The 17,127-nt window shown below is 43.3% G+C and overlaps 1 protein-coding gene across 4 annotated transcripts in view; it reads left to right on the top strand.

Moving 5' to 3' along the window:
* Positions 1-17,127, top strand: part of GARNL3 (GTPase activating Rap/RanGAP domain like 3) — a 1,295,083-nt gene that overhangs the window by 1,083,070 nt on the left and 194,886 nt on the right. For all 4 annotated transcript variants that reach the window (XM_069609500.1, XM_069609499.1, XM_069609501.1 and 1 more), the window contains one exon: positions 7,208-7,315. In XM_069609500.1, coding sequence (XP_069465601.1) covers positions 7,208-7,315 — 108 coding nt within the window. The remainder of the gene's footprint in view (positions 1-7,207; positions 7,316-17,127) is intronic.

Below are 17,127 nucleotides of genomic sequence, written 5' to 3'. Positions count from 1 at the left end.
TGCTGTTCTTTAGTTTTGTTGCTATCCTGCATGCCTTTCTTTGTTTAAAATGTCTCTTTTTTCTCCCTTAGGTATGCAGAGCTTCAACGCAGTAAACTGGCTTGGTTGAGCCCCGCTGGTAAATGATGGTGCATTAAGAGCGCTATGATGCGGTAACTAAGCGCTATGCGCAGCGCTGCAAAGTATTGCCTTTGCTAACCTGTGTTTTCCTTCCTTGTAGGTCGCGGTGTTCTTCAGCGCGAGTAGAATGTCCGGAGTGGTGCCAGCCGAGAGGCGACCAGCCAGGTAAGCCTTTTGAGCAGTTCGTAATTTGTAAATGTCTCTACTGCTTTCTTTAATGTTGCCTCTATCTTCCTCTTTCAGGTTGTTCTGTCCGGGAGGCATGCAGATTCGAGGAAGCTGTTCTCAGTAGCTGCAAGTGTTTAAAGATGAAGACTGCAGGTAAGGTGCTGCTGCTAATGATGTTCCTTTTGTCTCCTTGCAGGTTCTGTTTCTCCGAGGTTCGAGGGAATAGCTGGACACGGTGAGCCTCACGTTGCAAATTGCAAAGTAACGCGAAGCGTGTTGTCTTGCTCAGGTGTGGTTTAAATAGCCTAACAAAATAGTCCAGGTAAAGTAGTCCCTAGGCTACCACACCCAAAACACTAGACCGCATAGCTTGGTTCTTATGAACCAAGCTATGTGGATGCCTCCATGTTGGCTGACAATACAATAAAGTAGTTCCCAAGCACATTGTTTTTCATGGTGTATGAGCCTGGCGCCATAGGCGCCAGGACTGGCCCATGAGGGCTTTTGAAGAGGATGCCAGGCTCTAGAGGCCCGAGTCCTGACTCCACCTGGCCAATGCGTTTGCCAGAGGGGGTTTTGGGCGAGGGTCGTGACAGCATGTGAGAGGCAAACTATTCACCCTAGTGTGTGTATATGCCCCAAACGAGGCACAAGACCTTTTCTGGGAGGAGATGAAGGAGAGGGTCATTGCTTTTGCTGAAGGGAGCCTATTGGTAGGATGAGATTTTAACATGGTTCTCTGTCCCGAGAAGGATAGGAAATCTCTCAACCCTTCGTCAGACTCTCCCCTCCAGAGAAGGCTGGCCACGACATTCCATAGGGTTAATGGGGAACTAGGTTTATTAGATGTGCACATTCCGCAACAGGGCTGTGATCCCTGATTCACCTGTTTCTCGAAGTCGCACATGACGCTCTCCAGAATTGACTATATCCTGCTAGACTCTTCATTACAGGCACAGTTCCTCATATCTGGAGTGGAGGTGGTTCCATGGTCAGACCACGATCTGGTTAAGGTCAAGTTGGGCATCCCCCCCTCCACGGGGTCCCGTTGGCAGTGTAACAACCTCTTGTTGCAGGACCACGATCTGAGGCAAGCGCCCCTGGTCGCCATTAAGGATTATTTTGCCATTAATGATAATGGGGAAGTGGGTGTCATGGAGGTCTGGGAGGCCTTCAAAGCTACCATTAGAGGCACTGTCATAGAGATGGGCTCGAGGAGGAAGAGGGAAAGGGGTCGCGAGGAAAAAAACTGAGGGAGAAAATTGCTGCTATTCAACCTGGGGGGAAATTGAGGTCACACATGTTTCCGGGTAAATGGGAAGAATTACAACAGCTCAAATAGAAGCTAGCAGCCCTCCTTGTGGGTCAAACGGAAGGGAAATTGGCCTTTCTAAAGCAGAAATATATCGAGAAAGGAGAAAAAGTGAAGTCCCTTCGCACTCCGGGAGGGGAAAACATTCTCAGAGACGACACCATAGCAGACCAATTCAGGCAATACTATGAACGCTTATTCTCTTCGGAATACTCTGGGGATTGCTCCATAGTAGATCGGTTCTTAGATTCCTTGCCGGTTCCCTGTCTCCTGCCTGAGAAGGCAGAACCCTTGGAGCTCCCCATCAGCCCGCAGCAAGTAGTGGAAACAATCTCCTCTCTAAAGAGTGGTACAGCCCCGGGGGACTATGGTTTCACGGTGCTGTTCTATAAAACTTTCCGCTCCACTCTGGCCCCTTCATGGCCAAAATGTACAACGCTGCCCTGGTCACGGGGGTCCTTCCGCAGTGCATGATGTCTGCCCTCATCGTAGTTCTCCCTAAGAAGGGGAAAGACCCATCCCTATGTCCGTCATACTGCCCCATTTCCCTCTTCAATACGGATGTTAAAATCCTTGCTAAACTCCTGGCCAATAGGCTGGAAAAGCATCTTCCATCCCTGGTCCATGGTGACCAAGTTGGTTTCATTCCCAGTCGGCAGGACTCAGATAAAGTGCGGAAGACGCTGGACTTAATGCATGACGCTAGGAGGCAAAACATGGAGATTTATCTCCTTTCGCTGGACTCAGAAAAGGCCTTCGACCGCGTCTCCAAAAAACGGGTTTGGGCGAGAGGTTCTGCGGTTGGGTCTCAGCTTTATACAATGGTCCCATGGCTAGAGTCTTGGTTAATCGTTGCACATCGACTCTTTTTCACATTTCCAGAGGCACCCGCCAGGGGTGTTCCCTGTCCCCCCTACTGTATGCGGCGGCGATAGAGCCCCTTGCTATTGCGATTAGGGCAGACAGTGGGATTATGGGAATTCAGTGCAATGAATGCAAATTCAAACTGTCATTGTTCACAGATGACATACTAGCTTACCTGGCTTCCCTCCAGGAATCGCTCCCTCGGCTGCTAGATCTCATTGGCTTCTTTGGTTGATTTTCGGGGCTCAAAATTAATGTGACCAGGTCCTGTATAATGCCGATGGCAGCCTCCCTCACCCTCTCATGGTTTGGGCGCATGACCACAGTCAAAATGAATGTCCTTCCTCAGCTCCTTTATCCTTTTGCGACCCTTCCCACCCTTGTCCCGGAATCCTTCTTTGGAGAGCTACAATCTCGGCTCCTCCGCTTTATCTGGAATGGCAGAAGGGCGAGAATTAAATTCTCCACTTTGACCCTGCCCAGGTCCCAGGGAGGTTTTGGGCTTCCCAACTTGAGCTTATACTATGAGGCTGCACAATTGCAAGTGATGTTGGAACATATGCGTGATCAGTTAGGCACCTACTGGACCTTCCTGGAAGACAGCCATTCCCATCCCAAAAAAATTTGAGATCTCCTATGGGCCCCTCCCAAACTCCTCCTGGCTGGCCTTACGTCTCACCCAACCCTGGCTGTCTTGTGGGAGTCCTGGAGGCCTAATAAGGAAAACTAACAACTCTCTTCCTGGCCTTCCCCCCTTTCGTCTTTATGGGGTCCCCCTCTCGACCTCGGCTAGAGGCTTCCGAGACTCTCAAATCTGGTCAGACGAAGGGTTGGAGAGGGCAGCGCAACTCTTCCGTGAGGGTGCTTTTATTGAATACGATCAACTCACTGAGGCAATGGGTGACAAGCCCCCCACAGTTTTCCAATACCTTCGCCTGAAAGGGATAGTTACCAATCCCAAGTGGCGGACTGACCTGACTCGTCCCCTTTCCCCTTTCCCCTTTTGAGAAAGTTCTGGTGGAACCCAGGTCCAGGAAGGGCTCCCTCTCTAGAATATATAACGTTCTCAATACAGCAAACCTAGAAGGCCGTCAGGTATTTAAAAGAACATGGGAGGCAAGGCTTGGAATACCTGTGGAGGAGCCAACATGGAGGGTGGTCTTTAAATCCATCTTTTCAGGGTCATTGTACACCTCCGCTATGGAACACAGTTTTAAAATTCTTCATTCCTGGCATCGCCCCCTGTTGTTCTGTCTAGAATGTTTGAAGGTGTTCCCCTGACGTGCACCAGGCTGTGTTCGCAGCGTGGTACTTGGTTTCACATCTGGTGGGAATGCCGAGTCATCAGTGTGTACTGGTCCGTAACTGCTTAGCTGGATCAAGGATATTGGGGGTTTGGGTCTGTCCCTTAACCCCCTGGAGGTTCTCCTGGACACGCCTATGCCCGAATCCGACCAGTCGGCTTTCCCTAAGGTAGTGGTGGCAATGTTGAGGGCGGGGAGGCTTGCCCTAGCTCAAAAATGGAAGAGCGCTTCCGCTCCCTCCAAAGCGGAGTGGCTCAACAAGTTGTGGGCAATCTTTACGTATGAAAAACTGTCTGCAATTACCAACAATGCTATATCATCCTTTGTGCAGGACTGGATGGGAGTTCTTTTAAACGAACAATGTGAAGCTATGAGACTGTAGCCTTGAGGAGCGTAAGGAGGCCCTATGTTTTTTCCAGTAGGTCTTCCTAATGGATTTGGACCTGTTGCCCCTCTCCACGAACATGGACCTGGCCCCCACACTGTCAGCCGTTGAGTATAGGGTGGTTTAATATTTTGATGATGATCTTTTTCCCATGTCTCTGTATGTTCGCCACTCGATGGAGCCCGATAAGCTTAAGTGAGGGTGGGAGGGAGGAGCAGGAGGGGTGTTCATTCCGACATGTTTTTCTTGTAATGGTTCTAGTGAGCATTGGCCAGGGTTTCCTGGTTTTGTTGCAATGTTTAAACCTGTTCAATAAAAACAAAGTTTAAAAAGAAAAATGCCAGAGCCGGTATTACCGTCATTTTCTGCAGTATTTTTACCAGACCGGAACACTCATAATGAGCCCAGCCACTTGTGAGCAATGGAACATGGTACAATAGTGGGGGAGGAACTCAATATTAGCAGGATCTGCAGTATATGGGTAAGAGGTGAGGGTGGAGGAGCAGCGTGTTTACAAGGTCCTGAAATCAGCAGCCGCTGGGATGTCTACAGGTCCTTCCTGAACTTAAGCCATACTGTTGCGTTGCTATGTTGCCCTACTGCTGAGTATAGCAAGGGAATGCTAGCATTTCCGGTTTTCCAGCTTGACGATGATGATGTGACTTCTTGTATTGCTTTGGTCTCTGGATATGGTGAATTTGTCGGCAAGGGTCAGAGGGTTTTCACTGCCTTTTAGGTGGTGCAGGCTATCCTAATGATGATGCGGTCCTGGAGAAGTGGCCAATACTGCTCCTTGGGAGATGGCTGTGAGGTGGTCATTTCGTTGATACTTTGAAGAACCGGGCTACAGAAACTCAGATGCCTTTCAATAGACTCAGCAGGCTGTGAGACTAGCAAGGGGGTGTGCCCTTATCGAGGTTGCAAAGGACAAAGGTGTGGCTCTGAAATGTGAGGCTGGTACGAAGGGTTCGAGTTGGCATCACCAGCCCACCTCGTTTGTATATTGTTTTGTCTTTCCCTCTCTGCCTCTATTTCTCTGCACTTGGGTCCTCTGTAAACCTGGACAATGGGATGCACAGAATGAGATGGATGTTCATAGATGTATGGATCGATAGGCATTTCCAGTCATATTTCTGTTTTATTTCTTGTATCTGCAGGAACAACAGAATGTGAAATGTTCTTTTTTTAACAATATTATATCGGATAATAATTATCAACAATGCACCCATTCTAACATGAAAACATAGCTAATCAAACAAATAGTCACACATCAATAAACATATCCGACAAAAGTCTTAATACACCGAAGACCACTATGGCTATGTGTTAACAATGAAGGACAACATTCCCCAACTTCCAATCAGGGGCCCCCCTAATCAATATCTATGTGATGTGATTGAGAGAGGGCTTCCAGTTCAGTAAGGTGGCCTCTCTGTGAAGGAGAGATGGCCTCTTAATGAAGGAAGTGTGAGATGTAGAGCAGGTCTGCGCTTTGTAAGAGACGTGCCCCATTACATTTTTGTCGGTGAAGTATTATCGTGTTGTTAATACCATTTACTGGCACGTTACTGTAAGGGAAAACTACAAGTCTGGTGGTGGCGTGGCCGGATTTACCTGCAGCTCTATGCTGCCAGTAATTCTGCCACCCCACCACCGAAAAATGCCAGTATTACTAGTGCCGGAAATACCCTGCACGCAATGGGGAATTTCAGTACTTACCGGCACCTGCCGGTAATTCCAGCAGACCAAGTGCCATTAACGGTAATACCATCTGGTCATATCCTGATGGATTTACCAGCGGGATACCACCAGACTTCGAATGAGGGCCAGTGATTCAGAGAAACGTGGGCTTCATTACAAGTTTGCCAGTCCAGAAATATGGGTGCCAGTAAGGTCACCAGCAGCATTGTTTCCGGACCGGCAGACTACGGGTTTGACCCTGCCAGACACAGCAGTCATGGCAGGCAAAGCCATCACAGAAGCACCAACACTATTAACAATGGTGCCGGTGCTTCTGTGTCCACACTCCCATAGAGTCCTATACTCTTGTAGGACTCTATGGGAATGGAAATTAATGAAATTACTGGCGCCTGACTTCCCAGCCGCCGGACTTCGAATAACCTGGAGGCCTTGGGAAGTCAGGCACCAGTAATTTTTTATGGGTCCAGCGGCAACCGACTAGTAGCACCGGCAAGGTTACCTCCGGACCCATAATGAGGCAGTTGGGCCTCATTATGAGTTTGCCGGTCCGGAAACAACAGTACCGGTAAGCTTGCCAGTACTGTTGTTTCCGGACCGGCAAACTACGAGTTCTGCGAGTGGGTGCCGTTCAGCCCACCAGGTCTGTACTTCGTCAGAATGACTTCAAATATTTTTACAATTTTTTAAGTGAGGCACCTGATGCACTGCTTCCCCTTTCACTGCCGCCCAAACTCTCCACCATCCAGCTCCCTATACCTTCTACCGCTTAAAAAAGCAACTATACATTTACTTCCCCAATTAAGTAATTCTGACAAACTAAATTACCACAAAGAATGTACTTGGTTGAATCTATGGTATACGATATGAACAAGAGTTGAGGTCCCATTCTGATAACTGCACCATGAGTACATAATGTACAATTGAATGACTTCCTCTCTCAGTACACAGTAAAAGTAGGCACATTGAAAAATTTAATTATTCAAATTTGATCACTGCACCATAGAGTTATTACCACAAACACATTACAATGTAGTCATGTTCACATAATAGGTTGGCTGCTTTTTTTGGGCAGCTGTCATGAGCATAACCCATTCTGTCTTTTAAATACAAATAAACAAATTACATGTTTGAATGTTTTTTAATGGTAGATACATGTTGTACGGTTGGACCACTGATGTTTCTGATTTTGCATCTTATGAAATGTGATAAATATACAGTAAAATATATTTTACAGACTTTGTTTTGCGAGATTTGATTGAGGTTCTAAAATAAATGTCACGAGTGTCAGTGATGCTGTCCTGTGATGTCAATGCCCTCTTCTGCCCCGAAAATAACCCCTGTCTCTTTTCACAGATCTTTGCCACTACAAAAAGCTCTGTCCTTTCAACGGAGGTTCTCCCCTGATGCTGAGCTCAGCGTCGGACTTCCAGTTCAGCTGGAACCAGGTTCCTAACGCCATTGGTAAGATGCCCTGCCTCTAACTGGGCCAGCAATGGGTGCACCTTTATGACATGGACATGTTATCTTGAATCCTGTCCTCCTATTGCTAATTATCCATAGAGTTTCATTTTTATGCTCCACTTGTAAAAAAGGCAAGGTTGACTTTTCACATAGCACTCTCACATGGAAAGTAAGCATGATTTAAAAAAAAAAAAATATATATATATATATTACACAGCCCACGGTAGTGGCCGTGTAGTTATGGTTAAATTGCTAATCCCATAGGAAGAGCACTTTTTGGTTAATCAGCTTGCGTCATGTCCGCGGACATGCAACATGTTCGCTGATTGGATGTCGAAAAGTGTAAAGTGCGTCAGATTTTTGGAAACGCCCACCATCTTGGATTCACAGACATCGTGATAAAAACATATAAAAAAACACAACATTGCACTTGTCAAACTTATCAAATAATCTCTGGGGATGTGAGGGGTGACGAGGATGGAATGGGATAGGCTGCAAGAAACAAAAAAAGGGTGTTTTTTGCCGTGAAAGTCCACAAACAGTTTGGAAGTTCGCGAACAGTCCTGAAAAGTTCACGGACACCTAAGCATTACAGGGTTGGTAAAATGCAGTTCTTCAATGGCTTATAACTTTGGCGCCACTTAATAGAACGGCATGAAATCTTGCATGTATATTTCTGACCTGATTCCGAATTAGTTTACAAAGTTTGGTGGGATTCTGTCATGAGGGGGCAAATTAGAGAGGGTTCCCAAAATAATGTAATGGCTAATAAATAAGGTGTCATTTGACGAATCTACACTTAATTTGGCAAACTGATAATAGATCTAGATATAAATTAGTTTGTGAAGTTTGGTGGGATTCTGTCAAGAGGGAACAAAATTAGAGGGGGGGGGCCCAAAATATTTTAAAGGCTTATAAATGTGGTGCCATTTGACAAATCTACACAAAGGTTTGCAAAAAGATTATAGATCTAGATATAAATGTTTTTCGTAAAGTCTGAATGGATTTGGTCAAGTGGGGGCTAGGTCATATGACGATTGTATGTGCATACATTTGACACTTTTGAAAAAATAAAACATGGGTGGATTTCCAGCAAACTTGCGTAAGGAGCATTGGTAAGGACCTACAAGCATGGTTTTGGAAATGTGCCAGTGTTTTATTTTTTGAAAAGTGTCATAATGTAGCTACAAAAAATAGCAGTATACTTTTAGTGACTGAGGGGTAGCCTGTGGCCATGGGCAGTGGCCAGATTGTCTGGGTCATGGAATAAGGTCAATGATCCAGACAATCTGGCTACTGGGCATGACCACAAGGGACAAAACATAGGATTAAAGTGTCCATGTCCACCTGGGACTGGCTTTGTGGTAAAGTTATTCGAAATTAGGTTGATTTGAGAGGGAAGAAAAATGTGCTCGTGGTAATATGGTCATAGGGTTCTCTTTTTGCCTTCTGCAGGCTGCCATGGAAAGCGAAGAGGGGCCCTGTATGAAACCCCTCCCTTCCCTCTCGCAGGCGTCCCGGTGTTCGAAGAAAAATACTCTTTTTTAGCACCCCGGGTACCTGCTTTGGGAACCTAGGTGGCTAATGGCCTTCATCCCCCATTTCAGGGGCTCGAAAGGGTGGATAATGGTCCAGAGACCTTGTTATATTCCCTCGCTTCGCTTGGGATGATAACTTGGGCTGCTGGGCCAGTATTCACTGTTCCAATCCCTGGAACGGAGGATGAACGGCACAATATTCCCATTAGCATGACACAAAATGTAAATGTAAATGTTGGAAAATCTTATTTAGTCTATGTACTTTACTGAGAAATATAAAGTAGATGGAGTCTATGGCCTGCATTACGAGTTTGGCGGTAGCCATGGAGCTATTAGCTCCATGGCTGCCACCAAACTGGGCTCATTTACCGGTTTCCTGCAATGAGGAATAACCAGGTCCTTCCAACATTGGAGGACCCAGTAATTCCTCCTTGCAGGAACCATACCCCATTCCCATTTGAGCCCCCATAGGGCTCAATGGGAATGGGGATGGAGGTAACAACGGGCAGATTACAACTGGCCCGTTGTTACCTCCTTCTTCCCCTTGCGGGACCCAGAAAGCACGCCTGGTTTTACAACGCGTCCGATCTGGGTCCCGCCATGGGAAGCTTGTAAGCGGCGTTCCCGTAATGAAGGGGGCTGGTCCCGTACCAGCCCCCTTCATTAGGGGAGCACCAGGGTAGTAATGAGGCCCTATATGTTTTTTTTTTAGTTCGATTTTTTAACTGTGAAAGGTGGTTCCTAAAGGAACATTTCTTTTGTTGTTTTTGGATGTATTTTTTTTTGGCAGGAGAGCTAAGAGCGAAAGGTGGGGAGGGAAATGAGGGAAGAGGAACTAAACACTAATATGGAGGGGTAGGTGGACAAGAGAAAATGTTGCGCTTGTGTTACTTCTATGGTATGGGGTTATGAAGTCAGATGTTCGTAGACGTCTACAGATGCAAAACTAGTTGAAATAGTTGCAAAAAGTGTATAGAAGTGTTAAAAATGATTCCAGAAAGTGGGAAATGGTAGAGTTTTAAGGTGACACTTTGTAAATGGGACACAAAATTTGCTATATTGGGTAAGTATGATATTAGTAAGTTTTAGGAAAATAGCATGCACTGGTAAAAACCCATTAAATTCACTGAAAAAACTTTGTTAAATGGGCGTTATGGTTAAGTCGCACTAATAAAAACCTATGAAATTCAATGAAAAGACATTCTTAAAGGGACGTTAGAGTTAAGTTGCACTAATAAAAACCTATGAAATTCAATGAAAAAACTTTGTTAAAGGGACGTTATGGTTTCAAGTAAAACCGAAAAACTCCAGAAATTCACCAGCAGAGATCTTATCATTAAGTGCGGACGGGTTCTCTGACACATCATCATGCCGCGTGCTGCGTATGGTCATGTGGCACTGTCCGGAAGGTCCGCTATGATGTCAGATGTTCGTAGACGTCTACGGATGCAAAACTAGTTAAAATAGTTGTAAAAAGTGTATAGAAGTGTTAAAAATGATTCCAGAAGGTGGGAAATGGCAGAGTTTTAAGGTGACACTTTGTAAATTGGACACAAATATTGCTATATTCTGTAAGTATGATATTAGTAAGTTGTAGGAAAATCGCATGCACTGGTAAAAACCCATGAAATTCACTGAAAAAAAACAAACTTTGTTAAAGGGGTGTTATGGTTAAGTTGGACTAATAAAAACCTATGAAATTCAATAAAAAAACTTTGTTAAAGGGACGTTATGGTTAAATTGCACTAATAAAAACCTATGAAATTCAATGAAAAAACGTTGTTAAAGGGACGTTATGGTTAAGTTGCACTAATAAAAACCTTTTAAATTCACTGAAAAAACTTTGGTAAAGGGACGTTATGGTTTAGTTGGACTAATAAAAACCTATGAAATTCAAAGAAAAAATGTTGTTAAAGGGACGTTATGATTTCAAATAAAACCGAAAAAACCCATATTTGCCAGTTATGGTAAGCTAAACAACCATAACTCACGCCACCACTGTGAACTGCTAAGACTTACACCCAGGACATCAAAGATGACATCACAAATGTCATTGAGGACATCACTGATGACATCACATATCTGGGCCACTTGTTTTTGTTCATTGACATATATAGGCCAGGTGGTTTTGTTCACTGGCAGTCAGAATAATAAAATTTAAAAAGGTGCTATACATCTAGACGTTAACCTTGTCATATGTTCTTTAAGTACTTTCCTTAGGGTTTGGTCTCAGCTCATGGTGCACATACATGGGATAATGATCAGGCCTCAAACACACAATTCATTTGTATACATGAAGATAAACGTTAATGTCATTAACATTTTCTGATGATGCAGTTTCTTTCTTCCTTACTTTAGTTTCCCTGTGTGTGCCTCTGATTTGTATGTATTGTGGTTCTTCATATGTATTGCTTGTACCAACACAAGTGTTGTAAGTCTTGACCTGTTAGCTAGCTATTACATGTTTAACATTACTCAAAACTCTGATAAGGTAGCATTCATTATTGTACTATCTAAAATTACAAGATTTTAAAAAGTGTACTTCTATGGTGCATGCTGAAGTTATTGCCTATGTTTATATATGATTAGGTTTCTGTATTAACAACAACACTCCAATACAATGATATTAGATGAGTACATTCTTTAATAGATTAAGGAGTTCATGATAGTTCTCCCGATCACCCCTGACATTTTGTTACCAACAATATAAACACAACTCATTGTAGGGACTTTTCATCAAAATTAATTTCACATGTGATGTCATCAGTGATGTCATCAATGACATTTTTGATGTCATATTTGATGTCCTGGGTGTTAGTCTTAGCAGTGCACGGTGGTGGCGCGAGTTATGGTTGTTTAGTTTACCATAACTGGCGAATTTCTGGGGGTTTTCGGTTTTACTTGGAACCATAACGTCCCTTTAACAACATTTTTTCTTTGAATTTCATATGTTTTTATTAGTCCAACTAAACCATAACGTCCCTTTAACAACATTATTTCCGTGAATTTCAAAGGTTTTTTATTAGTGCAACTTAACCATAACATCCCTTTAACAAAGTGTTTTCATTGAAAAAAAAAGAAAAAAGAAAAAAAAAAATATATATATATATATATATATATATATATATATATATATATATATATATATATATAGATATAGATATGTATGTTAATATTGCCATACAGATAATTACAGTGATTACCAAAGATTTTGGTCAGTTGGCATGATTACTTGCAATAGGTGTGGAAACCACATGGAGAAAACAACCTTTTTGAACACCATGTTAAACAATCCTAGATTATGCAATGTAAAGTAATAGCTAGTTATAGGCAAAGTTATACATCCAAAGCTAAATAATTTTGACTGTACATTCTACTCTCATCTTTCAGAGACCCCAAACTTGACTTATCTTTAACGCTAGTGGTTTTCAAATCCACACATCACAGTCTAATCACATTAACCCCTAATGGATTCTGAATCCTTACATCACACCCAAATCACATGAACCCCTAATGGATTCTGGATCCTCAAATCAGACTCTAAACGCATGTAACCATAATGGATTTCAAATCAACATATCTAACCCTAATCACTTGTAACATGTAACCCTGATGGATTCCAAATCCATGCATGTAACCTTAATCACATTTAACCCTAACAGATTCCAAATCCACACATTGAATCATAATCATATTTAACACCAATGAATTCAAGATCCACACACTACATCCAATCACATTTTACTCTAATGGATTCAACATCCAGATATCTAACTGTAAATGTATGTCTGCTTTATGGATCCCATACACATATCTAACCCTAATCATGTTTAGACGTAATAGATTCAAAATCCTAGCTCAATCAGATTAGCTTATGTGACAAACTGTGAATGTATATATTTTCTATGCAGCTACAGAGGATCATTGCTGCCCAATGAACCATTGCATATCAGCTCAAATTGAACTTTTCATGGAATCATAAAAATACATAAAAACATAACCTTAATAAAAAACAATTCACGTACAACTACAATCCATTAATGTTGCAATGTCATAACTTCGAACTGTATCCTAAAACCGTAACCTCCTAGCTTTCCCTATAATTATTTCCAATTCGATTACCAGCTTCAAAGGGGTATTTTACATATTCCTCCAAAACCACGACTTGCATCTCATACCATTTCTTTTAAGGAAGATTTGACTTGTTTCCAAACCCTATACAAAGCTATGTTGACACTCAAGTGTACACATATCATGTCAAAAACTGCACATATACATCTCTGAATTGTATACAGGAGATCATTATGTGCTTATAAGTTTCCAATAGGCCAATAGCGCCACAGAGTCTACATGTTCGGGCATCCTCTGAGATCTTTCACAGCGACACTCTAATTGCCAATGTGTAACGATTACCTTACTCTGCGGGAATACGCACAAGGAACAAAGTAAATGACTCTTCTCAGCTAGCGATGTTCATCAATCTACAACTTCTTCATTGAAAGCGTTAACCTATTAATACACAATATTTTCCTAGTGTGAGTGCAAACAAACTTTAACTAGAGCACTGTCTTAATTTCTGATTCCTTGCTAAAACTCTTTTACACTAGTATCTTACCTAATGTATTTTTGTAGTTAGCTCTCCATCCTGCATCTGTGCAGGGGCTCTAGTCCTGTAGAATCACGATGAGGTGGTGTTACTGAAGTGGAGAGTAGAATTCTGCACTAAGTAATTGGGTTAATGTTATAACTCTTAACAACGAATTGAGGCTTGGAAAACAATTGGCTAAAACCCAAGGGTGGAATTACTATTAGCCCTGACTTAAAATTCCTAAGTGACAGAAGAGACAAGAAAGGGAACCTAAGTAAAACCTTCCTAAAATGTTTTCACAGGACAATGCCTGGTGGTGGGGGAGGAATGAGAGTACAGCTAAAGTGGAGCTAAGATATACAAATGACTGATAGAGTTCCTAACTTAATACACAGAGTAACTAGGAAAAGATGAAAGAATCTAAAATGCAATGCATTGGCAAAGGCGCTTCTTTTTATTAGCCTTGTAACGTATACAAAATGAAAGCATGGAGAAAACCTTTCACTCTGAATTGCGTGTGGAGATTCTACATGCCAAACGCTTGAAAACAAACTAACAAGAACAGCTGATAAGCTAACATCTATGGGAATACCTGCAGTGACTGAAACTGGCCGCAGCTATTCCTGAGCGCGAAGGCTTCACACAGCTACCGCTCGCCGCCCGACTGCCTGATAGGAACGAAGGAACGCGGACTGCGAATAACTCGCCGTGACAGAGTTTAAGTGTTTCAAAGGAATCTCTATTGCCGGACTAAGATAATTATGAAATGTAAACTGCAACAATGTAACTGTGGTCCGTGCGGAAAACTATGGTTGTATTCAAGTTGACTGAAGTAGCTGGGCACGGTAAGCATTAGCATGAAAGACACGACGCGAAGCTCAGAACACACGCTGGGAGGGGCTCATATATCACTGGAGTGCTAAACACTAGACCTGCTCTGAACTACACGAGAACAATTAGAGCAGCCATGTTGTGGAGTCAGGAAGTGAATATTGTAACCTACCCACTACACTGTGTTGCTGTCCCATCATCCAACAGTGATAGGCAGATGTCCAATTCTTTTTAGGGGTAACTCTAAGGCTCCTTGCTGTGATCATGAAAGTATTCCCCCCAAAGGACCCTCCTAGGGGGAAACACTCCCCTCCTGGTTTGCTTGGGTGATTCTGATGGAAAGCCTTTATCAATCTGGGTGCATGAATATTCTCAAGAGGTTCCCAAGTTCTATCCTGCGGCCCATAACCCTTCCAGTCCACCAAGTAATACAATTTCTTGCGAACCAATTTGGATTCCAGGATAGCCTTGACCTCAAACTCGGGCTGATCATTTTCCACCATGATTGGAGCCGGAGGTTTTTGGACACAGGTATGGGGATTGACGGCCTTCAACAAGGACACATGGAACACTGAGTGGATTTTCATGTCTTTTTGGGAGTGTCAATTTCATAGCCACTGGGTTGATCTTCTCGATAGTGAAGGGTCCCAGAAATTTTGGAAGGAACTTCCGAGATCCTTTTAAAGCTAGATTCTTAGTGGCTAACCAAACTGAATCCCCCACCTTGTATTCCGGAGCATCCTTTCGCTTGCGATCTGCAAACTTCTTTTGAGAAGTTTTTGCTAAAAACAACTGTTCTCTTGCTCTTGCAACTGCACTGACTATATTGTGTGCAAGGTCTCTACTGCTGGCATTTCCAATGCTTCCAGCGGATCATAAACTGAGGTTCGAGGATGCCGACCATATAGCGTGAAAAATTGACTCAATCCAGTGGATGAATCGACGGAATTATTGTAGGCATATTCAGCTACCCCAGATTCTTCTCCCTTGCCAATCTCGGACCAAGTATTTTCTGTCTGGTGGAGCATACACCTGAGGTATTGTTCTAATGTTTGATTTGTGCGCTCGGTTTGTCCATCCGTTTGTGGGTGGTAACTGGTTGACAAGCGCACATCAATCTTGGCTATTTTGCAACATTTCTTCCAAAACTCAGAAACAAATTGGCTTCCCCGATCGGAAATCACAATGGAGGGGAAGCCATGTAGCCTTACAATGTTTTCCACAAATGTCTTTGCCAGGACTGTTGCCGTAGGGACCCCTTTTAAGGCCACAGAGTGCGCCATCTTCGAAAAAAGACCTACTACTACCAATATAGTGTCAAATCCATTGCTTTTGGGTGGATCGGTGATGAAGTCTAAAGAGAGAGTGTGCCAAGGAAGTGGTGGCACGTCCAACAGTTTGAGAAAACCAGCAGGTTTCATTTTTTTAGATTTATTTTGAGCACAAATTCCACAGTTTTTGATGAATTGAATCACATCTTTTCGCCAGGTAGGCCACCAATACGATCTCTTAACTTTTTCCAAGGTTCTGGTAACTCCGGGGTGACCTTCCAACAAGGCACAGTGGTAACTTTCAATTACTTGATCTTGTAATTTACAAGTTGGCAAATAGAAACGCCCTTGATAAAATGGCATGCAATCCAGCACCCTATCATGCTCGTTCACTGATTCCCATTCCTGCAATTCCTTTGGGCTCATGCTCGCTTTGATTTCATCTTTCACTTCTTCAAACAAGGAATATGTGGGGTTCATGACTCCCAGCATCTTCTCACCTGCAATTATTTCCACGGGAGTGGATGCAATGTAAGCTTCTTCTCCCTTGCCGATTCGGGACAGAGCGTCAGCCTTACCATTATGAATCCCAGGCCGAAAGGTGATAACAAAGTCATATTCCGCAAAGAAGAGGGCCCACCTTAACTGTCGCAAAGATTGTGCTTTAGCAGAACGTAAATACTGCAAATTCCGGTGGTCAGTGAAAATGGTGACGGTGTGCCTAGCCCCAAGCAGATAATGTCTCCACTCCTTCAATGCGCCTTTGATTGCCAACAACTCCTTGTCTGTGACTGTATAATTGAGCTCTGCCGTGGAAAACTTCTTTGACCAAAATGCCACTGGATGCGACTCTTGAGACACTGGATCACGCTGAGACAGAACCGCACCCATGGCCACACTTGACGTATCAGTTTCCACCACAAAGGGAAGATCAGGTCTAGGATGTTGTAAGACTGGAGCGGTAGTAATTCTCTCCTTCAATTTCTGGAATGCCTCTTCAGCCTCTTTTGTCCAAGCTATGGTCTTGTTCTTTCGAAGCAGGGATGTGATGGGATGGACCAGTCGAGAAAAGTCTTACACAAATCGTTGGTAGAAGTTTGCGAACCCCAAAAAACTTTGAACTCCCTTAACTGATGTGGGAGCTGTCCAGGACAGAATTGCATCAACCTTCCTATTGTCCATTTTCACTCCTTGTGACGATAATACGAATCCCAAAAAATCGACCTCAGAAACATGAAACTGACATTTCTCCAATTTCACGTACAAGGAGTTTTCTCTGAGTATTTGAAGAACTGAAGTTACATGATTAACATGTTCTCGAGGATTAGCTGAGAAGATCAAAATATCATCCACATAGACCACCACAAAGATGTCCAAGAGTTTACGGAAGATGTCATTCATGAACGACTGAAAAGCTGCTGGTGCATTACATAGCCCAAAGGGCATCACCTGATATTAGAAGAGTCTGTAGCGTGTGCAGAAGGCCGTTTTCCATTCATCTCCTTCTTTTATTCAGATAAGGTGATATGCTCCTCGGAGATCAAGCTTAGTGAAGATTTGGGCTCTTTTCACTTGGTCCAGTAG

This window comes from Ambystoma mexicanum, chromosome 8, assembly GCF_040938575.1.
Source record: "Ambystoma mexicanum isolate Mex_15411 chromosome 8, UKY_AmexF1_1, whole genome shotgun sequence".
NCBI classification, from domain to species: domain Eukaryota; kingdom Metazoa; phylum Chordata; class Amphibia; order Caudata; family Ambystomatidae; genus Ambystoma; species Ambystoma mexicanum.
This window is presented reverse-complemented; position numbering and strand designations above follow the sequence as displayed.